The 24912-nt window shown below is 34.7% G+C and overlaps 1 protein-coding gene across 5 annotated transcripts in view; it reads right to left on the bottom strand.

The window, feature by feature from the left end:
* Window positions 1–24912, bottom strand: part of LOC150104774 (uncharacterized) — a 334262-nt gene that overhangs the window by 138983 nt on the left and 170367 nt on the right. For all 5 annotated transcript variants that reach the window (XM_090395341.1, XM_090395343.1, XM_090395345.1 and 2 more), the window contains exon 8: window positions 12754–12927. In XM_090395341.1, the coding sequence (XP_090251467.1) occupies window positions 12754–12927 (174 nt within the window). The remainder of the gene's footprint in view (window positions 1–12753; window positions 12928–24912) is intronic.

Raw genomic sequence — 24912 nt, 5'->3', positions numbered from 1 at the left:
CCTATGTAAGTAAGGCCACAAAAACATGGAATATTGTACACTCTAGGATGTTTGTTGAAATTGTTATGGTCCTTAGGCAAGCAACAGAGTTCATACCTGCAAATGTTGTTTGCTTATGCTAGGGTAAAGAGTTAAAACTAGAATATAATATCTAGTTCAATTTACTTTGTAAACCCAAGCAGAAAACTTCTAGTTATTAGAACCATTTCTGATCTTGAGTATTTTAATATGATGATGATACACTACTTCATTAGTTGTGTATGGAAAATATATGACTTGTGCAGGTATTTACCTAATTGCTTCAATTGCAAACTTTGTTTGCTTATGCTGAGATAAAGGATTAAAAGAAAAATATAATTTAAATTATACATATTTGGTCATAAAATACTTAAAAACAAGACTTTTTGTGGTTATGAAACAATAAGTACTTTATTAATATAAAGTACCTATGGTCTCATAATGACAAAAAGTCTCGTTTTTAAGAAAATATAATTTCTTGTCTAGTTCAATTTACTTTTCAGTAGTTTGTTACAATGAGTGCATTTGTTATAATTCTGTTTGCAAGAGCTGACTGTACTAAACCCTTTTCTCCAATGTTCCAGGGAACTGGCATGCCTGTTTAACACGTTCGCTGCCAATTACGAGTATACTTGTGGTTGGTAAATCAGCCACACAAGCTAGCTACGAGTATACTCGTATGACGCTTACCACCGGCAACAAGATTACCGTACTGACCTTGAAGAAGTGAAAATGCTTGGCTTGTGGAGCATCAAAACTGTGTATACTCATAGAAGGTATATGCTCTGCACAAGCTAACTATGAGTATATTCGTATGACGCTTACTGCTGGCAACGAGATTATCGTACTGACCTTGAAGAAGTGAAATTGCTCGGTGTACGGGAACAGACTATGACGAAGTAGCGTGGCAGTGAACGTGTTAATAAGACTTGCAACAGCACAGGTTCCAAGGGAGTGGAAAGAAGTTAAAATTGTTCCACTGCATACGGCAGTGATAAGTCTGTGGCTACAAATTATAGGCCAATTTGTATATCTAGAATTGTGGTGAAGGTATTAGAGAGATTGGTGAGAAGTAGGATACAGAAATGGGTTGATAACAGCAGTATTCCCTATGGTTATTAGCATGGGTTTGTTAAACAGAGATCATGTTTTACTATCTTACTCAGTGGCGCACCCAGGGGGGGCCAAGAGCCCCCCCCCCCCCCCCAAAAAAAAAAAGAAAGTTAAAATACACTAAAAAATTTTCCAAAATACCTTTCCTAATTAAAATTCATTTTTTTATTTATGTTGTGTCGGGTCTTCTATTTCTATACTACTTATGAATTAGCGGTCACATAAGGTGAGAGTACCCTATAGCAGTGTTTCTCAACCTGTGGTCTGCAACGATGGGACAGGTGGTCCACAGACAGATTTAAATTAACCAAATAAATCTATATATTTTAATTATCCAAACAAAACAAATTAAAATTGAATAAGTAAAAATTATTGAAATAAAATGGATACTTAAAAATTAAATAAAAAATAGCAGAAGAATGTTCGTTCCATGAACATTCTGCCACTTTAATTTGTAGCGGCAGAATGACAAGTAATAAAAGAGGGATTAAGTGAACAACAATATGGTTTTATTGCTTCCGCTTTCCCTTGCTGTTTTGTCAGATTTGAAGTGAACATGTGTTGTCCACATGACCATATTTCAACCAATTGCTTGTTGTTTATTGATTTTTATTGTTGAAGGGTTTCCTCCTTCAACCAAGGCTCAATATATCTTCATAAGTGCTAAGTAATACTTGGACAAAATGTATTGCGAGTTAACTCTAGTATTTATATATTTTTAGGAAATCGTACGACTGAAAGATAAAACCACGCTGCCAGTTGAGTTGAAATATTAACTCTCTTCAACTGAATTCAATATGTGAAACTGCCAATAACAACATTCACTATATATATATATATATATATATATTTCTAAATTTTAACACCTTCGATTGAACTTTATTGCTGCTTGGGGCAGGCAAACTCACACACACATCTAATTAATAACAATAGTTTTTAGTTAGATACTGTATTTGCCAGTGCAACATATGGTTTTGCTCGAGTCTAAATAGCATAGTTTCTGTATGAAAGGACATGTGATTCATTAATTAGTGTCATTTTTATCCCAGTTATCTCTAATTGCACTATTTGTTGAAAAATATATTGCACAGACTGCTGGTACCTTATTCACTGACATAATAAAAGTACTTGTTTTTATTGCCTCTGCAATATAGTGGCTACTGGGGAGGGAGAGTGTTGTTTACCGTGGGAGCAAATTACTATCACCGGCTCTCAACGTGTTTCAGCATTCTTTCATTTGCGAGATATATGCGAAACTTTTAAATTTCTTTTTTTCGAAAAGTAAAATCAGTGGTACAAGTTATATGTGAGGGCAAGTTATATTCGAGCAAGTACGGTATTTCAATTATGGATAAGTGCATTGGTACCGTCTTTAAACGGAAAAATAGCTCGGATGACAGTGATAACACAAAACGAGTTTGTAATGACAGTTTGTGTGTAGTTTCTGAAGAGAAAGAGGTCTGTAACGAATCCACAGAAACATAGAATTCCTATCAGTTGCACGATAATATTAATACACTGAATGAAAGGAAAGATTTGCTGACTTGCAGGACACTTGACCAGTGGATTTCCTTCAAAGGTAAATACAATTAGTTATTTTGTAGGAACATTTTTCTGTTTTGTGACTTTTCTCCCTTTACGGTAATTATGCCTACATTATTGTGTTATTATTCAACAATTGTTTTTCAGTTTTGAATGTGTATATAAATCAATATCAACAGTAGCCTGATTACGAACGTGTGATGAAAGGGATGGGAAGGTTTGGAGTTTCCCCGGATAGTATTCAAAAGGTAAATACAATTGGTTATTTTGTATAGGGCCATGAAAATTATCAGTTTAGAATTTAACCACTGGGAAAGAGCTTGTGTCCACCTCAAAACTCTGAAACAGAATTTGGAAACATATTTTCCAAATAACTTTTCTAAGATATTTCTGTGGGTTCATGATCCATTTCAGGCTTGCAGTCACGAGAATGACCTTTCGTTATCGAAAAAAGAACAGCTAATTGAGCTTTCAAGTGACAGTGGGTTTAAAATGCAATTTCATGAGCGTGGTTTGGCTCGATTCTGGATCTAGCCTTCACTGAGAAGTGAATTTTCAGAATTATCTGAAGAAGCATCGAAAATCATCATGCAGTTTTCTACAACCTATCTTTGCGAGAAAGGATTTTCATCGCTCCTTCAAATAAAAACAAAATACAGAAAACACATCTTAATGTGTGTGCCGATCTTTGACTGAAGTTGACCAATATTGAGCCAGATATCCAGCAACTCTGCAATGCCGAGAAGCTCATCCATCTCATTAAAAGTAAATAGTAAATAATTATAATATCATATTTGTTTAATAAAAATTAAAACTTTGTTCGATGATGACACACTTTTACTCATTTACTTCCAAGTTAATTATGTTTCCATATATATTCAAAATATGTTTTTAGATTTATTATGTTATAAATGGCACAGTTTTTCCCAAATGTTGATAATCCCCCCCCCTCCCCACATACGTTTTTTAAAAAATTACATAACTTAGTTGGTCCATAGAATTGTTTTAGGCATTTTACTTGTCCTTGGGCTTAGAAAGGGTGAGAAATGGTGTACGAGCCGGGCCAGAGAGGATCACGGATATCATGTATTGGCGAATCATTGCAAATTATCAGTCATAGGTTGTGTGCAATACACTCGTATTCTGTGCTATTTTGCATTGAGTTTGTTGAAAAGCATGTCTTGAACTTGAAATTTCTTTCCATCTCTGAAGAGTAACCTTACTGTACTTAAATTCTTCAATAACATTGAAGTTAATTTAAAGTTAAAATTGTAAAAGATTTTATTTTGTGCTTCAAATTATGGCTGAAAAACGTATGCAGAGTATTTTATTGAACTATTTCAAAAAAACCAAAAAAGGATGATTCAAATGTTAGTAGCAACGTTGGCGCTATTAATACTGTCAATACCCGATTTCGATTTGGTTTCCCCAGTCGTATGTCTGACAAAACCATCTATTTATCCAGAAGAAAGTACTTCCTTGGTTATTAATAATTCTCACGACATCGCATTTTTGAAAGAACAAACATTTAATTCTGATGATAATTTAGATATTGTGAAAAGTTGTGGAAACCAGAACCAAATTTTAATTTTCCTGCAACCTGTGCTGCAATTCACAACCGAAGTTTTCAATACACATGGTTTGGGTACTCTCAAGTTGAAAATAGTGCGCACTGTAAATATTGTGCGTTTTTTGCACCTGCTGATGTTGGAAAATCTAAATCTGAAGTACTTGGGCAGTTAGTTACACAAGGTTATAATAATTGGAAGAAAGCCATTGAAAAATTTAATAATCATCAAAAAACAAAATATCATATAACGGTTGTTATGACTTACGAAAGGCTAAATAATATTTGAGATGGAAAATGTATTCCAATCAATCGACAAATTGATGTAGATAGTGCATCACAAGCTGCAGTTAATCGGAAACGATTAGAACCGATTATAAAAACAGTAATTTTATGTGGTCGGCAAAATATACCCTTGAGAGGACATCGTGATTGTGGAGAATTTTCATTTGAACAGGAGCCAATCGCCAATGAACACAATTTTCGAGCTTTGTTAAGAACGAGAATCGATGTGGGCGACAAAAACTTGGCTGAACATTATAACATTCTGCTTAAAATGTTCAGCCTACATTAGCTGGAACATACAAAATCAAATTATAAATGCATGTAATGAAATCACTTTGAACCATTTGGTCTAAAAAATTAATTAGGCAAAATATTTTTCAATTCTTGCTGATGAAACCTGTGACATTTCTACCACTGAACATCTTTCCTTATGTGCCAGATATATAGACGAAGAAAACAACAACTAAGTTTGTGAACAATTTTTACAATTTGTTCCTGTAACAAGCGCTACAGGAAAAAACTTATCCGACAAAATATTAGAAAGCTTAAATAATTATGGCATCGATTTGTCATATTTATTTACATGGGCAAGGTTATGATGGTGCTGCATCAATGAGCAGAAAGTTTAATGATGTCCAATATCACATATGAACTATATATCCACAAGCTTTATATGTTCATTGTGCATCACATAGTTTGAATTTGGCAATTGGAAATGCCATATCTGTGACTAAAATAAGAAAATGCATTGGAATAATTGAAAAGGTACACAATTTCTTCAATACCCCTAAGAGACAAGACATCCTTGTTGACAAAATTGATAAATTTACACCGAATATTAAGAGACAGAAACTACACCAAGTTTGCCTGACTAGGTGGGTGGAATGCCATGAAGCCATCATGACCATGGTGGAATTATATGATGCAGTGATTCATAGTCTTGAAACAATAATTTCTTGGGAAGATAGACTAGTCCTCTAACGCAAAGCTTTTGAATAATTCATTATGTGAATTTGGTTTTATAATATCTTTTTTTAGCTTGCAAAAAAATATTTGCATACACCTTACCGTTATCTAAAATAATGCAAAAATCTGACAGTGACCTCTTAATTGCCCTAAATTTTGTTGATGATGATGATGTGGCTCAATTAAATACCATTCATGAAACACCAGTGTCTTCATTTAAAGATATTTACGATGAAACATGTATAAAAGCCAATAATTTTAATATTGACATTAAAAAGCCAAGGACTACATCAAAACAAACATTAAGGTCCAATGTTCCAGCCGATTCTGTAGAAGAGTATTTCAGGAGAATTATTTTCATTCCATTTATTGATTAAATATTGACTCAACTTCAGGATCATTTCACTCGGCACCGCAACATTTTGAAAAAATTTTTTTCTCTTCTACCAAATGGAAAAGATGCTCCAACAGCAAGTGCAATGGAAGATTTTCGTCAGTTGTGTGAATTTTATGCCAGTGATTTGCCTTATTTGCCTTGAATGGCGAATTCAAGTTGTGGTATAAGAAATTTGAAAAACCGTTTGCATTAGCTCCATGCAAAAATGCCGTTGATGCAGTTTCAAAGTATGACAAAATGATATATCCTAACATCTATAACTTATTAAAAATATTTGCAATGCTTCCGGTAACAACATGCGTCAGTGAAAGGTCATTTTCTAACTTATGCCTCTTAAAAGCCTATTTAAGATCTACTATGTCACGAATGAACGGACTGCTTTGCTGTATATACACAGAGAGATTAATGTAACCATGACTGAAATAATTCAAGAGCTTAATAAAAAGAAAAGAAAAGTGGATTTTATTCTTTAAATGAATTTTTATAATCACCTAATGAATTTTATTTAATGAATGAAATTTAATGAATTTTAGTTGAACGGATAAAAATATTTTTAATGCAAATTCATTGCATTAAAAATATTTTTATCCGTTCAACTCCCCCCCCCCCAAGATTAAATCCTGGGTGCACCACTGATCTTACTTATGTACTATAACAAGGTGACAAATACCTTGGACAGGGGAGATGTATATACATTATGTACTTGCATTTTTCAAAATGCTTTTGATAGACTGCCGCACGACGAACTGTTAAATAAATTGAAACAGATGGGATTGGGTAACAGACTTCTGAGTTGGATCAATGACTGGCTGTCAAATAGGTATCAGAAAGTTGTAAGAATCCCATGGTCACTAGTGGTGTACTACCGCAGGGGTGAGTTTTGGGACTATTGTTGTTCAATTTGTATTTTAATGATACTGGGATGGGTTTACTAGTGATATGCAACCTATTTATTTGTATGGCATAAAACATAAAATTAAAAGGTTATATCCATATTAGTCAAATAGAGCTTCGGGAGTAGCACTTAAAAAGTCCAATTTGTCTCCTGAATATGCTAAAATAACATTGGGTCACAACATGTCTTTGAGCGCCACAATCACAATGTGGGGACAGTCATTTGTCCCATTTAAAAAGCATGTCCGCACATACACCATGACCTGTTCGTATTCTATTAAGCTGAGTACAGGATTTTCGTGGAAGGTTTGAGCAAGCATCAAAACTTTCTTGTAATTTGTTGAGAAAAAATTTTGTAATATCATCTGTCTGACTCTCTCACTGTTCTTGCCGCTTTTGTTTCAGTTCGAAGTTAAATTGTAGTGGTGGATGTCTTGATCTCAATCGTTGTACACTTAAGTCTGGAGATCTAAGTGTATTGGTATGGCTGTGATCTCCAGGATTTTCTCATACTCCTGTAAGAAGCTTTCGTTCTGCGCAGACTTGGTGGAACACTGTTGCGAAGAGCCAAAAGCCGGTGTATGGATGTTGATTCAATTGTGCCAGAAATCAGTCTCACTGTATTATTTAGTTGGTTATCAACAAGTTTAACATGTGTGCTATTTAGCCACACTGGTGAGAAATATTCGGCAACTGAGAAAACTAGTCTGGGAGCTGTAATCCATAGAATGTTGGCTGTTGCTCCCTGTGTTGTGTCTATTAGTTTTTGTATTATGTTGTTATGGGTTCTTAACTTAACAGAAATGTTTGTTACATGGTGCTTATAAGAGCATGTGGTCCAGAGTCAAGCCCAAGTACTTTGGAAACTTATTGTATCGTAGTAAGCATTCTTCAAAGCTGATATGGAAAGTGACATCTGCCATGTGATTATTAAAGTGAAAGCTTGATACTTTTGTTTTGTCTGGATTGAGCTGGAGCCTCCATTTTTTATAATATTCACCTATTGTTTTCATATCTTTTTTAAGTACCTCTTCAGCCTGACTCATGTTTTTGTGTTGAATGGCGATTACAGTGTCATCAGCATAACAGAACTTGCATGAGATGGTGGCACACAGCTGTTTGCAGATGAATGCAAAATTGGGGGGGGGGGGGGGGAGAGAGCAATGAAGAGTCAAGCAATGTTATGGCGTTACAGGATGACTTGAAGAGATTGCATGGGCAGGTAAATGGAACTGTAAGTTCAATGTTGCAAAGTGTAAGGTTTTGAGATTTGGTAAGCAACGATGGTATCCAAAGTATACATTTGGTGAGGAAACTTTAAAGGAGGTAGAGGAGATAAGAGATCTGAGAGTGATGTGGACAAGGACCTGAAATTCAGGGGCAACATTACACAAGTTGTGAAGATGTCACATTGGATAATGGCAATGATGCGGAGGACCCCTGACATGCAGAAATAAAGAGGTTATGATGGCAGTGTAGAAGGCCTTGATCAGGCCTCATGGATTATTGTGCATAGATTTGGTCACAGAGTTTTCATGGTGATGAGGATATGTTAGAAAGGGTCCAGAGAAGATTCACAAAGGTGGATTTTGGAATGTCTAGTACGAGAACAGATTGAGAGAATGTAAATTGCAAAGCCTCATGAGGAGGAAGAGTTTTTCACAGAATTCTGACAGGGCAGAGGTAGAACAAGAGACCATTCTTGGAACTGTATAAGGAGAGTAATTAGGGGGAAGGGGGGTAAGGAGAAGGTTCTTAGCATGGAGAATGGATGTAAATGTAGATATGGTGAATCGGTTTAAGATACGGTTGGATGAGCATTTTGTGCAATAGTGTATACCTTCCATGATGAGTCTCTGACTCCACGGAGGTCAGATGTTAATAATAATAATATTTAACCTCTATCTTCCTGTGTCCAGCCTCCAATGATGAGATCTCATTAAAGGTCGAAATCGGCCTTGGTAATGGCCTTTCCTATACTGCAGAACAAGACATTTCTGGAAGGAATGTGTGTGTGTTGTGTATTATGGGATAATGAGGCAATTGATGTGAAGTCAACAGCCTATATATAGAAGTAACCTAATCATGAAGATACTTCACGTGCAAACTTTGTTTTCTTATACTGAGATAAAGGATTAAAAAAAATATTTCTTGTCTAGTTAAATTTACTTTTCAATAGTTTGTTACAGTGAGTGCATTTGCTATAGTGAGAGTTGACTGTACCATACCCAGATCTCCAAATTTTCCTCAAATATTTTTTATATCTTGGGATTCATTTCATACTACATTTTAAAAAAAAAATTAAATAGATATTTTTTTTTTACTTAAAAAACAAACAAACAAAACTACAAATGTTTATGAACCTAAAGTAGATGAATATAATGCAGTCAACAAATCTATTGCAATCTCCCAGTAAATCATGGCTTTAATATTGATTAATCACATAAGTTTTGAAAAATATATAAAGATAATGCAATTTGTATTTACACAAAAGAAACATTTCTTTTAACTTTGGATTATTTTAAGCAATCTATGTATTTGAACTGTTACTTGAAAATGAAATTTTTACACTACGATACAATCTACTCCTAAGAGCCAGGTTATCAGGGGAAAAAAAAAGTTGAAAATAAATTAATTATTATTATTACGGGCAACTCCAAGGAGTTCTTAGACTCATCGAGGGAGGCCCTAAACATCATGTCAAGAACTATTCAGCATTTGCACAGTATCTATCATACTTTGCTTTGAACTCATTCACCCACAACAGACTCTGGCAACCTATTCCACTCATTCACCACTGTTCAAGTAAAAAAACCTAGTTCTAACACCCTTACTAACTAAACCACACCTGTTCTGAAAAATTTCCTCTGAATTAATCTTGTAAAAACCCCACAGTAATTTGAATGTCTCAATCATATCATCCCTTTTCCACCTATCAGCCAGTTTCTATAACCCACAAAATTTCAACCTGTTCTCGTAAGGTTGAAATTTTGTGGGTTATAGAATCTTGGTCACTCAACAAGAGTTTGGTGACGCTTGTCAGCATTTGCCGGTGCCTGTCAGCAACAGGCATCGGCAAATGCTGATAAGCGTCACCAGTTAATCAGTTTACAGCTGACTCTCGTGTCATAACGTTTGATCAACTTCTGATTTGATGTGAGTGAACAATTCTGTGTTTTCGAACTTTATGTTTTTATTAACAGTTCTTTAAGTTTAAGATAAGATTTCTGTTTTCATGAAGGCTTAATATAGTTCTGTAAATTTAAAAATAAATGTACCAAAAAGTGAACTTTTACATTATTATGGTTCTACATATTATGAATCAGTCTTTTCGTATTTGAAAAAAAATTGAAGACGACACCTCATTCCAATCGTACAGATCTGCACCAAGATGCCACAAAATTCTCATAATTAATAATTATTTAAATATCAATTTAAAAGAAGAATTTTAATTATACTTAATTTTAAAATTAATAAAAACATTGTTATCTGGTAATTACTTTTTTTAATTGTGTGCAGTGAATAGAAATGGTAGCTCATGGCATTTTAAAGAAAAACAAAAGTAGGTTGCATGGCAAAATAAGATGGCTGTGCCTAATATAGTGGGTTTGTTAAGATAATACAGAGACCCTATTCTAAATAACAAACAGTATTATTTTCATGCTATTTAGGGCCTTTATCTTCAATAAGCATTATAATAGTGATGGTGTCACATCAGATGATGAAATTCATCTATCACCTAATGCCATTTCACAAACATTCCTGGCAAATCCTTTTCACCAAATTTTTTGCAAACATTTCTTAATCTGCAGATGTGTTCCCTATTATTTTGTCTTTTCTTCTTTTTTTATTTATTTTTATCTTTTTTATTAATGTGAATTCTTAGCATGAATAGTTGGAAACAGAGTATGTTAGTACCATGGAAACCTTGCTCAAGACCCCCAAAACATGGAACATTTTTTCAAGCTACAAGTACAGTGGTGATCTCATACTGGATAATGAAATCCATCTACTTACCCAAAGACATTTACAAATATCTACAACTATGTTAGTACCATGGAAACCTTGCTCAAGACCCCCAAACATGGAACATTTTGGGGGGGACTTGTAATTACTGGTTTCAGTCTCCAACAAGAACCAGCTTATTTTATTTTTTGTAATCAGCTACCCTGTCGTGTAAAATATTGAAATTCCTCATTTCCTTGTTACTAGAATTTTCAACACAGCATAGTTACAAACAGTTTCATCCACTCAATTTTGCAATCTGCCTACATCACTACACTTGAAACTGACTACTATTTGAGATGTCATAATGAAGGGCCATTCACTATACAGGAATGCTATTTCTTTATTTGTGAACTAAATAGATGTCCAATTGGATCAATGAAATTGGCAATAATGCAGAGCATTCTGAAACCATTACTACATGTTTATAAATATGTTGGTATCAATGTGAAAGCCTTACTGCCATGGTTTCAGTGTGTAATGTATGCAAGTGCTTCCTATACAGGCTGTGAGCAAATGTTAAAACCTTGTGAGAAATTTACATAAGTACACAAGAAAATGTAGAATATGATTGTGTACAAGGAATAATCATCATTCATTACAAGGATTTAGGCTTATTATGGCCTATTTCAGCCTCAAGCTTCATATTTTTATTTAAAGAGAGAAACTTATCTAAGGACATACTCATATAACCACTATCTATACTTCAGTAGATGACCCGGTCTTTTTTTGGGATGGTTTATAATAAAGAACTTGTTTGGGTAGTCTTTTCATTTGCAAGGAATATGTCTTATGTATATATAGTTATATAGATCAACTGGAATTTGGGACGTAAAGAGGTGTCAGATAATTACTGGATGTGTTTTAATAGGTTTAGAGAAAGAGAGTGAAGGAATTATAGATTATAAAGTGAAAACTTTTAAAACCCTTCGATATATGAGCATTTACGGTTCAATATTATTTACTCTAGCTGCCTTTCCACATGCCAGATTTTTGATTCTACCTTCAATACAGAACAGTGAAATGCATTCCTCATGAATATAAGAATGGTTTATATTGTTTATGATTGTTCATGTTATTTACCTGCCAATAAGAACCGTCTTTTCTTTTTTCTATGTTCTTCCCATGAGTTTTGTTTAGATACTTTTATACATAACTTAGTTTATGGATTAATAGTATTTGAATTAAATGTATGCATGTGAATTTATGAATATCTATAATGAAACAAAATATGGCATTGGTAAATAATCCATGTCCTTCAAGCAAGCACTCATTACTATTAGCCCTGCTTTTTTCTCTCCAAAATTTCCCAGTACCTGCAGATCTGCGATTCATTTTTTACTGTGTTATCTCTAACAAGAACATCTTTTTTTTTTCTTTCTTTCTTTCTGTCTACTGCCCTTTCGAATGACTCAAAGAATTCCCATACTTTTTCACTGGTATCTCTAATGAAAAAGTATGGGAATTTTTTGAGGACCATAGGTAGAAATAATTTGTATTTTCCAATTTCTTACTTTGAAAATATGCCTATATCACTCAAACTGAAATTACCTCTCCCATCCAAGTAGTTATCTTCATATTTAGTGTTAAATACTACAGCTACTCCTTCCTTTCCCTGATCACTATTGTCCAATAAATCATCTTTTAGTTATTATTTAGAAATATGTTACCTCTTTTAGTTTTCTTTGTACTGGTAACACCAATTATGTTGCCATGGTATTTCGTTAGCTTCCTCAGATAGCTACATCTCTTTTTGTGTTGATGCTTCTTCCACCGATGGTGCCCCTCTTCAAATTTCATTATAACTGTTTCAGTGGTTTCATTCCATTGTTTACACTGATTCCCTGATGAAACCATTGTAAAACAACAAATATAAGCAGAATACACCGTCTAATTTTAATTTAAAAAAAAAAACTTATGGCAATATACATTTACACAGTTGAAACATGTAGATTATACTACTCACCTTGTTCTGCCTGTCAAGTAAGTGCTTCTGGAAATTTTTATAGGCACTTAATATTACAGAAAAAATCAATTCTTGATCATTTTCAATAATACCCAGAAATGCTGTGTGTTTCGGCAAAGTGAGCACTACGATAACTCGAATATCACATGGTCTATTAAGCAAAATAATACCAACCTAAAAAAAAATTATTTCATTATTTTGCAATTTCAATTTAATTTGCTTTATCTTGGAAAGTTCTGATAAACACCTAAAACAAAAAAAAAAAAAAAAAAAATCTTTTCTTTTAGAATATATATAAGGCATAAAATTAATTTTTGTTCTAGGTTTTATCACAATTTTCCAGATCCTCTATCGTATGTATCAATTACAAACCATAATGTACTGATTAAAAAAATATTAATTCTACATCAATGAAAGAAAACCTCAAAATTTTAAAGCACATACTTCCCATTCCAGGTTGCAATATTATTATTCTTAGAGCAACCTGGTGTGTCTGGCAGGGCAGGGTAAAACATAATAAATTTGTTGTTATTCTTTTCAAAGACTGATTATTGCACATTCAGAAACTTGTTTAGTTACTCAACAAAAGTGTAACTGAAACATGGGGGAGGGGGAATTGTAACTATCACTCATGTTGTTTAAAGAGAGAAACTGATGTCTAAGGATAGAAAATACATCCACTATCTACACTACATCTGTTCTGGGGTTGCAGATCATGCCAGTAACACAGATCACCAGATTCACTGAGAAAAATACTCTGTGTTATAAAGATATATATAAATGTCAGTGAATGTTTCAGGAATCAGCCACAGCTCTACAACATTCTCCTAATCTAAATAAATATTGTTCCATAACTTCATCAAAATCCAATTCAGGAGTCTCATAATTATATTCTCTCATTATATGCACAATAAAGATTTTTTTACTGCATCCACAGAAGGAACCAGTTAAGGCAGTAGGATTATTTGCCGTCTGCTATTGTATCTGCATATTAACATTCTTGTGCCTGCAAAGATGACTTGATGACCAAGATGAATATTGGTTTCATAATTTAATAACTATATAAAAGTCAGTTAATTATTACCTGCAGAAGTTTCTTCCTTCCTCATGTTTAACTCATGCTTTTGTTTAAACAAAAACATGAGTTTTTTGAAAGTTTTTTTATTTGGTTATCCTTTATCCAAGTGTAAGCAAGATAGGCTTAGGTATTGATGGTTATCCATGACCTATTTTTGAACAGTATTAACAACACCAAACAATTTTATCAAAGAGATGTTTTATTAGCTGCTTATATTTTGCTGAATTTCAACTCAGCATCATCAGAGCACAACACACTTGTACACACGACAGCGAGTGAGTGAAACAATACAATTGCAATGGACAAAAGATCTAAAGTCCTATTTTTGGCACTCTTTAATGAAAGAAAAAAAAAAAAAAAAAAAAACAGCTATGCAGGAGTTTCTCTTAGGATAACAGTCTCCCAAATTTTTGGCAAATTAATGCAACCATATTTGTTAAGGTTGGGAGAATTCTTCAGAGCCATTGCTGACTCAAAAAATGATCTTTCAGATCTGTAATAACTCCTAAAAAGCACATTCATTTTCTTCCATCTGTGTGAAGGAGTGTCCAAAGCAATGTCTGCCTTACATTGGTGAAAAGCCTCCCCTCAAAGAGTGCAGAAGGTGATCAAAGTCAAAGGTGGACATACTGGATATTAGCATTTGCCTGTTGGTATCAATTGTAAATTGTTAAAGTGTCCAGACAATTATTGGTAGATATACATTATCACTACTGCAGACCGGTTTGTGTAGATAGTGTACAGTGCTATACATTATGGAAAGGGTCACTACCCAGACCGGTTTCGACCTTTATTGAGATCTTATCAGTGGGAGTCAGACCCAGAAGTGATACCAAGGTTGAAGTAATGCAGAAGTCATATTTTCGTATATAATTTCCATATTCCATATACATTTCCAGTCTTGAAATACTTCATGTGCAAACTTTGTTTGCTTACACTTGGACAAAGGATGAAACAATAATATAATTTCTTGGCATCTTTAATTTATAGTATAGCCAAGTGAAAAAACTTTCAACATCTTTCTCTAATCCAGAGTATTTTAGTAATAAGGTGTGACACCTTTTGACTACCTGTATATGGAAATATGGTTCTGCATTACTTCAACTTTGGTATCACAATCTTATCACACTGATAAGACCTCAATAAAGGTTGAAACCAGTATGGGTAGTGGCTCTTCCCATAATGCATAGCATTAATACATGTCTGTAAGGATATGTGCGTTGCATTATGGAATACTATGGCAATTGATGTGAAGTCATTGGCCTCTATATATGAGTTGCCCAGTCATGAAGTGACTTCACGTGCAAACTTTTTTGCTTACAATTGAATAAAGGATGAAACTAAGAATATAATCTCTTCCATTCTTTAATTTATAAAAACATGAGTGAATTCTATTAATAAAAATTCAGAAACCTACAGTGCATACACTGTCGGTGCCAGGTTATTTTGCACCCTAGACAAAGTTTACAAGTGCACCCCTTATTTCACAAATGCGCCCCTTGTTTCATAAGCTAAAATGTTTCTAATTGACATTAAACAAAATAAAATTGTCTTTCAGGTTAAATTAATAGGGCTTTTTTTATTTTCTTTTTTAATTAATTTGAAAATTCTGTTATAATTCATTTACAAAAAAAAAAAAAGTTACAAAATACCGAAATTTAATATTTTAAACACGTTTTAAAATATTTATCTTAACTGAATTTTAAATAGATGTAAGTTCAAATCATTTAGGTAAGGAACAAAAAAGAACCAAGAGTTAAATAGTAAAATAGTGTGATGTGTGACTATGTGAGGGATAAGGAAAAAGAATCGATACCTAATTAATATATCACTATTTAAGTTTGATATTTTAGTAAAGTATGAATAAAGCATAGTTTGAAGTTTTGCGCCCCTTCATGGCTTGCGCCCTAGGCGGTTGCCTAGTTTGCCTAAATGGTAGCACCGGCCCTGAGTGCATATCATTATTGTGGATGGGCCAAGGATTAGATAATCTGGGAATCCTTCTCCAGATCTTTTTAAGTCTTTAATAAAGAAAGTGATAGCCTTATATTAAACAATGAAACTCATTTGCCATCTGAATAACTGAAGTTAGATACACTGCACCTGAAAATAAATCTCATGCTTCTTTTTATCCTTAGGTGCTTTGTGGCAATGTTTAGGGTATCACATTGTCAGACTATCAGAAGAAAGGCTGTTATAGGATCAATTTCTAGTTGCAAACCAGAGGTACTTTCTCTCTCTCTCTCTCTCTCTCTCTATATATATATATTTTTAGCTAGTTTCTGAGTTAAATGATCTCTGGAACAGGAGACAGTAGAGTTTTACTCCTAGAAACTCAGTTTTTAATCCTGCACATCAGAAAAATCAACCACTATTACAGATCAATACATGTTATGGCAACTTCTGGCATCTCATGATGCCAGAAGTTGCCATAACATCCCAAACTAGTTTCTGCCTTTACTAAAGTTTCATCAGTGGGAGATATAGTAAAATGTGTACATACTTTAATAAATTACACAAAAATAAGAATGTAATTTCTTCATTTGAGAAATTATGAACTTTACAGTCGTGTTATAAATAACTCTTTTAATTTCCCACTGATTACGGACAACATGGCAAACCATATCATTCAAACTAAGAAAGAAAATCTGATATCCAAATTTCATAGACTAAAAGATCGACAAAACCAACGGACATATTTGAATTTCTCCACAGTGAATGTTAACAACCAACCAGAAGCAACAGGAGCCACCAATCGCTGGCAGGTAACAGTAACGTAGTCAATCTATCCAATCATGCCTGAAACAAAGATGAACTCTCGCTACTCACAAAGATCTAAATTTTGCCATAGCACCCGGATCGATGAAAAAACTAGATTTCATTTGTAATATTGAAAGAGGTTTAAGATTCATTCCAAATAACATAGCACACAAAATACTTAACGAAACACGAATTAATGGCAGTGAAATAATTAAAATCAAATCCGAACATCACAATAACTAGAGTCGATAAAGGAAGTGCCACCGTTATTCTAAACTATCCCACTTATTTAGAAAAAATGAATCTGCTAGTCTCGGACAATAGTACATACCAACATGTTAACTATGACCCAACCAATAGAATAAAAAAGAAAACAGAGAAACTACTTAAATCTATTACTACATGGCCTGAAGATACAGTAAAAAAAAAACTATTTCCGCACTACGCTCGTTCCCTGAGAATTTACGGTCTACCAAAGATACACAAACAAAACACACCACTCCGGCTGACAGTTGAAGGTATAGATAGCCTGAATTATCACCTAGCCGAGAAATTAGCGGCAACACTCAAGGAGTTGGTCGGTCATTCCCCCTCCTATATCAGAAACACACACAACACTTCATAAACATAATCAAAGACATTACATTAGAAAAAAAATGATTTATTAGTCAGTTCTGACGTCTCTGCCCTCTTTACAAATGTCCCAATCCTTCTTTTACAGAACGAATTGTATGGCAAAACGCTTTCTAGCTACAAAAAGAAGGCACAGTCATGGGCTCAACATTATCCCCCCCCATTGCTAACTTTAACGTGGAACATTTTGAGCAGCATGCTCTCCTTTAAAACCCAAAGTTTGGCCTAAATACGTTGACGATGTTTTCGCAATCTGGTCCCATTGTCACCAGACATTTTCCTTAGCCACCTAAACAAACAATACAAACGCATATAGTTCACAATTGAGATTGAAAAACAGAACATATTTCCGTTTCTAGATGCACTTCTCGCATGTCTTCCTTCTGACAGTCTTTCCCTCCCTGTTTACTGGAAATCAACACATACTAGCCAATATATGCACATGAACTTCTACCACCACCCAACACAAAAACTAGGTGTCATTAATACTCAAAAAAACAGGGCTTTGAAGAGCTGCTCCAATGAACATGTGCTGAAAGATGAATTTAAAGTTATCAGCAAAATTTTTCTAAAAAATGTTTGCAGCTAAAACACTATTAACAAAATTCTCTACAAGACCTCAATAAAAAACATACATAAACCAGACTACAATAAAACTATAACCATCCCTTACATTAAAGGGACATCAAATAAAATAAACAGAATACTATAAAAATACAACCTCAAAGCCACCTTTAAACCACCTGCAAAATTAAAAAGCTCACTCAACTCACCCAAAGACCCACTCCCTCCACTGGCCCACCCTGGAGTATGCCGTATTTATTGCACCTGTAATATGCCATATATAGGGGAAACAGGACGCACAATTCCTATCAGACAAAAGGAACATAAACGACACATTAAATATAATAACTGTGGTGAAGCTGGCCTTTCTGATCACCCTGACACTTTACATAGAATTGACTGGAAAAGTACCAGTTGTTTATATCACACCAAAACATGGTATGAATGCAAATTTAAGGAAGTCTGTGAGATTCTTATCAACCACCCCAATTTGAACAATAATGATGGTCTAAAAATCCCAAGCATACAGAAGGGAAGGCACATATTCTACCCACAGAACCTTTCTCTCTAAGAGTTAACTACAAACAGGACTGTAGATAATCCAGAATCCTAATTCAAAAATAACAATTGTAATGTTAAAAATAGGACATCATTGTTACTGAAAGAAGACTATAAGATAACACGAGAAAAACTTAAATAGAATTTAGCTTTGATGTAGTTTCTAAATAATTTTTTTTTTTTCCCTTTCACTAGAGGTTATGCCAGTAGAATAACCGGTGATCAAATCATTGTTTCTTTAGCTTACTGTGTGTGTAATGTAACTCATCTTGTCCTTGAATATTTGTATATACTCCAGATGGTGATCTTAATATGAAGATCAAAATGTCAGGAAATTAAAAGTTATTTATAGCACGGTTGTAAAAGTCCATAATTTCTAAAATGAATGCTGATCACCATGCAACACTAAAAGAAAGAATGTAATTTTTTCGAGTATAATATATTTTTCCAATCCACTAAAACATAAACTTACTACATCTGGATTTAGTGGCGATTATATATATGTAATAATATACTGTATATAAAGATCCTTAGAGAGAGTGGAAAGAAATAAAATTTCAGAATCAAAACAGGGCAAAACTGATAAAGGATACAAAGTTGTTCTCATTATCAATACAGATTACAGTATTTGGTACTAGATAAACATTACTCTAATCTTTAGAACTACCTGTGCTTAACTTACAACAACAACATTACATGATTAACATAGTAATAAACTTTAATGAAAGTAGAAACTTTTATACTGAAAATAACATTGCATCATCATTAGTGCATGAAAACAACAAGCAAAAAAGTAATACGTGTAATTTTTTTTAAAAATAAACATTAGTGTTATTTCATCCATGTGCTTAATTCACATTTGCATTAATTTACACTTTATCTGTCAATTTAAAATATATATGACTATTATTACAAAAAAGTAATCTCTTCAACTGGTTGCACTGATGACATGCTAAAGCAAACAAATGCTAGCTCATCATCATCACTAGTAGTATCAGTTGTAGAGATAACTGCAACGAAGCTCAGGAGACAGTTTGTGGATATATCATGGAATTAAGAACTGGAAGGAAAAGAGACTAATACTGCTTGTGACCTGTTCAGGAAACTGGCAGAGGCAATGTCTGAATGCATAATGCATACCAAAGGTCGAGATATCAAATAAGGTGGGTGTGAATTGGATGAATGAAGAAGTGAAGCATGTAATTTAGAAGAAGGTATTATGGAGGTAGCATAAGATGAGGGGTGGTAATAGTCAGCTGCACAAGGAGTACAGAGCAAGAAAGAACAATAACTCACTTGATAGGGTAGCAGAAATGCAGTATGAGCAGCACTTAGGTAACGAGCCAAAAGGAATCCTAGGGAATTTTTTCGATATGTGGCCAGCAGAAGAAAAAAATATTACGGAAGGATGATACTGGTTGGAGAGAACAGTAGAATGATAACCAAGGAGGAGGATATAGTAGAGAAGTTAAATGAGCAGTTCATAAAGGTATTTCCTCATGAAAGTAATATCATTCAGAAATTGAGAGTAGTGGAGAGAAAGGAGGATCTGCTACAGTGAGTGAGCATGAGCTATATGAGGAACTGAATAAACTTGATGTCAGCATGGCTGTACGACTTGATGGTATATCGCTACATGTGTTGAAAGAATGTTCAAGAGAATTAACAACAGGCATTAATGAAATTCCTTAAAATGAGTTTTAGAGTGGCCCAAGTTTCAAAGGAGTGGAGAGAGGGAAAAATTGTTCCACTTCATAAAGGGAATTGATAATAAGTCTTCAAATTACAGGTCAAACAGATGGAACACTACACAAATACAACATCAAAACCACCTTTAAATCCCCCCCCCCTGACAAAATTAAGACACCTATTCAGTTCTTCCAAAGATCCTCTTCCACACCTAGCCCACCCAGGGGTATACAAAATACAATGCACATGTAACCTACCATATATATAGGGGAAACAGGGCAAACCATCCCAATTAGGAAGGACGAACACAAACGACACATTAAATACCTCCATTTTGGAAAAACCGGCCTTTCTGACCACGCACTCCAATCATACCACAGAATTGATTGGAAAAATACAAAGTCCCTACACCGTACCAAAACCTGGTTCGAGAGGAAATTTAAAGAAGCATGTGAAATGCTCAAACATAATCCAAATCTGAACAGAAACGATGACCAAAACATTCCAAGAATGTGGAGGACCCAATTGCAACTTTTATAGCAACCAGAACAAGCCAAAGAAAAATCCTGCTACAAGAAGACTTGGAGAAGTGATCCCCCCCCAACATTAAAGCACAACTTGAACTGTACAAATCCTGAAGAAAATCATACTATAACAATCTGAACTGTACAAATCCAGAAGAATCTTAGTACACGAGGACTTTAGCAGAGTTTATTGCAGTTTTTTATTTATTTAATTTACTAATTATTAATTTTTATTTATTTATTTAATTTTTATACATATATTTATTTTTTCAATTTTTATTATATTTTATTTTATTTAATTATTGCTATAGGTCAGGCTAATAAAAAGATTAACAACGTAGATTTAATTTACCGGTATAGAGTGCAAGAGCATGTAGCTTGGTTCCCCTATACATATATATCCTTCTGATGATGACCTCAATACAGAGGTCGAAACATCAAGTGTTATTTTATTAATAATTAATAAAATAATCATTTCAACAGGTAGAGTATAAGATTGGGGGGATATTTTACAGGAGGTGGAGAAGATGAGGGATATGGGGGGTGTTAGTGGATAAGGCACTGAAATTTCAGGGACATTTAGCTAAAATTTTAAGGACAGCACAGTGCATTATGGAAATGATGCAGAGAACACTGACATGTATGAGTAAGGATGTTATGATTCCTTTGTATAATGATTTGATAAGATTGCATATGGATTATTATGCAAATTTTGTCATCACCAGGCTCTCAAAAGAATGAAGTTTTGCAAACAGGTTCAAAGATGATTGACTAAATTGGTTTCTGGAATGAAGACAGATTGAGGGAATGCAATTGCAGAGTCTAGTGGATAGAAGACTGTGTATGCTCTAGTGTTGTGTTGTGTTGGGGAGGACATGAATGAGAGCTATAAGTTGGCAAGGGGTTATTAATGGATTAATGTTGATCAGATTTTTCATAGAATGGATAAGAAACAAGAGGGGAAACAAGAGGCCATCTTTGGAAGATGTATAAGAGGAGTGAGGAGTATGTTGGTTGTGTGGAAAGTGTGAAGCCAGCAGATGCATTCAAGTTATGATATGATGAGGCATGAATGTGTGTGTGTGTGTGAGTGAGAGAGAGAGAGAGAGAGAGATGGGGGAACCTCCTGCAATGAATCATTAGCTCTATGGATGTATCACAATAATTACACTAAGCCAATCATTAGCAAATGCTGTTTGCCATAGCATATACTACACAGTACAGTTAATGAGCCATTTTCAGTAATAAGGATTACAAATGGGATGCTTAAGGGTCAAAGCTGTATAACTGAGATGAGACCTCCACATAGCCTTTAACGGAATGTGGAGAACCAACCAGGGCTTCTGACCTAATGTCCAATCCCCACATTCTCGTGGTGCATCCTGTTGGGTATCTACCTGGATACAGAACGAATGAGGATGGGCTAGCAATATGGGATTAAGCCAACCAAATTGCATTCTTATTGGCTTAAACCAAAATACAAAATGATGGTACAACATGACAAAATTTCATGCCAGCTGGGGCATCGCCCGGTTAAACAAGCCCCCCCCCCCCCTCCTGTTCTTTTTGCCAGGGAACCAGGGTGAACAACAAAAAGTGTCAGCTACGGGAACAAATCTGAAAACACACCCCAACTCAACATCACCAGAGTTAAAGATCAGTACCAGATTGACATAATATGGGTGACTAAAACAAAAAAGACAAAAACTGGTGAGATCTTTCTGAACAATAAATACAAAATGTTATGTTCAGGCAATGACAATCAAGGAAAAGAAGGAGTAGCCATAGTATTCAACACAAAATAGGAGGCTAATCTTCTTGAATGGCAGGCTGTCTCAAGTAGAGTGATGTGGTAAAATACGAGAATGGGGAACTGGACAATGAGACTTATTTGTGCCTATGGTCCCACAGAAGGTTCTACTAAGGTAGAAATGGAGGAATTTTTTGATGCTTTAGAAAAAGCAACTGACACAATGAAAAAGAAAAAGTTGGTCTTTGTTGGGGATCTGAATAGCAGAGTAGGAAATGATTGTCAGACATACAAAAATGTTTTGGGAAAATTTGGAGAAAAGAGCAAAGCTAATAATAATGGCAAATACCTGTTGGATTTCTGCTCAGGACATGCACTGGTTATTACTAACACCATGTTCCAACATAAAAATGCTGCACAAATTCACATGGAGAGAAGAGGCAAGGAATAAGAAAAGTCTCATTGACTATGTTATTGTTGATAGTGATGTTTTCTCCCTGGTGCAGGACACCGGCATGTACAGACAATTTGAAATTGGAAGTGATCACTATTTAGTCTTGAGCAGGATAAAATTGAATTTCATATTGAAAAGAATGACATGTAAGAAAGTTTTAAAGCTAATAAAAGTTGAGCAGCTCTCAGATGTGAACAGTAGATTAAAATACAGAAAGATTATTGAAGAAAAAATGAAAGAGTTTGAGAACAGGAACCAAACCTTGGAGATTCAGTGGCATGCCTTGAAGGAAACCCTGATTGATTCAGCCAGAGAAGTATGTGGTGAGGTTGTCTGCAAGGATAGAAAAATCAGAACTCCATGATGGGCACAGGAAGTTAAAGAGGCGGTGAAGAAAAAGAAGAAAGCATATCAAAAGTTCCTGGCAAATAAATCAGCTTGTGCTCTTAGAGAATACAGAGACAAATGTAAGAAAGCTAAACACTGTGTAAAACTAGCTAAACAAAAGTCATGGGAGGACTTTGGCAAGAACATAGAAAGTGGGCAAAATATTCTGGATGTTGTTGAAGAAGCTTAGAAATGGAGGAAAGAGTGCTGTAAAAGGAGTTAGAGATGATAAAGGTGAAATGAAAACAGGTGAAAATGATATCCTTGAAGTATGGAGTAATTACTTTGAAAAGCTCTAATAGTGCCCATATATAAAAAGGGAAATAAAACTGAATATAAGAATTAGAGGGGTATTTCCCTACTGAGTGTTCCTGGCAAGATCTATGCAAGTATACTTGAAAAATGGTTGTGAAGAATTGTAGAAGAAAAGCTTGGTGAAGAACAAGCTGGATGCAGGCCAAATAGAGGCTGTCACGATCAGATCTTCACTTTATGACAAATAGTGGAGAAATCATTGGAATATAACAAAGATCTGTAGTTAAGTTTTGTCAATCTGGAAAATGCATATGACAAGGTGCCAATAGAAGCTATTCAATACGCTACAGTTAATTATTTATTTATTTAGCGTATGACATAATAAAGACACATGACATCAGAATATATAAATACATATTTGTGCACACAAAAATGAAACAAGTAATGCACATATACAAATATAAGGTAAAAAAAAAAGTCCAAAATTTTAAGTCTAGTTAAGATAGCCAATCAAGAACTGAAGGATCTGCCTCAAAAAAGTCTCTCAGGTCACTAGGGTAGGCTCTTATGCTGCAGTTCTCCACAGTGTGCCAGATGGTTTGATTTATGGCTCCCACAGTCACATTGCGGTATAGGTGATCTTCCCCACTTGTATAAGCTGTCTGCATAAATACCATATCCTGTGCTTATCCTATTTAAGCTTTTCCATAGGTGACGTGGAAGCTCAATCCCTTTCAGATTTTGGTTGGGAAGGATATACTTGTTTGTCTGGTGGCGATTTTTCTTTCCGAGTTTCTAGCCATTTTGAATTAACATTGAAATTGCTATCGACTAGTTCTTCAGCCAGTATTAGTGGAGACCGTCGGGATTTAAGGTGATTCATGTTTATATATGGGAGGTCTTCATGTATCGGCAACAGGGGATTGCTGTTTATTTATTTTTTTTTTTTGTATTCTTTTACTAGAGCATTTTGTCTGCGCAAGTTCGGTGGTGCAATATTGTTCAAAGTTAGAAGCCAGTAGAGGGGGGGGGGGAGTGGATTTGACACAACCTGTTATTGTCCTCATCGCTGCATTTATTTGTGTGCCGATTTTCTTGATTAGAGGACTGTTCAGCCATACTGGTGAACAATATTCTGCCGTAGAGTAGACTAAGGCCAACGTGGAGTATCACAGTGTAATAGCAGAAGAACCCCATGTAGAACCACACAGTTTTTGTATGATGTTATTATGGGTTCTGATTTTTAAAGAGAGATTCTCCAGATGTCTTTTGAAAGATAGTGTTCTGTCCAGGGTAACACCCAGGTATTTAAGGAAATCTTGGTGCTGCAGCATTGTGTTGTTAAAGCTGACCTAAAGTTTCCTATTTGCCAATTTGGTGTTTAGGTGAAAAGAGCTAACCTCCGTCTTATTTGATGTTAGTCTCCATTTATGAAAGTATTCACCAATGGTTCTAAGGTCATTTGTGAGAATATCTTCTGTTACTTCAATGCTCTTGTGTTGGATGG

This window comes from Typopeltis vanoorti, chromosome 7 (genome assembly GCF_054136105.1).
Source record: "Typopeltis vanoorti isolate ZY-2024b chromosome 7, IOZ_Tvanoo_1.0, whole genome shotgun sequence".
Lineage (NCBI taxonomy): Eukaryota > Metazoa > Arthropoda > Arachnida > Uropygi > Thelyphonidae > Typopeltis > Typopeltis vanoorti.
The sequence above is the reverse complement of the archived record's forward strand: the minus strand, read 5'-3'. Positions and strand labels throughout refer to the sequence as shown.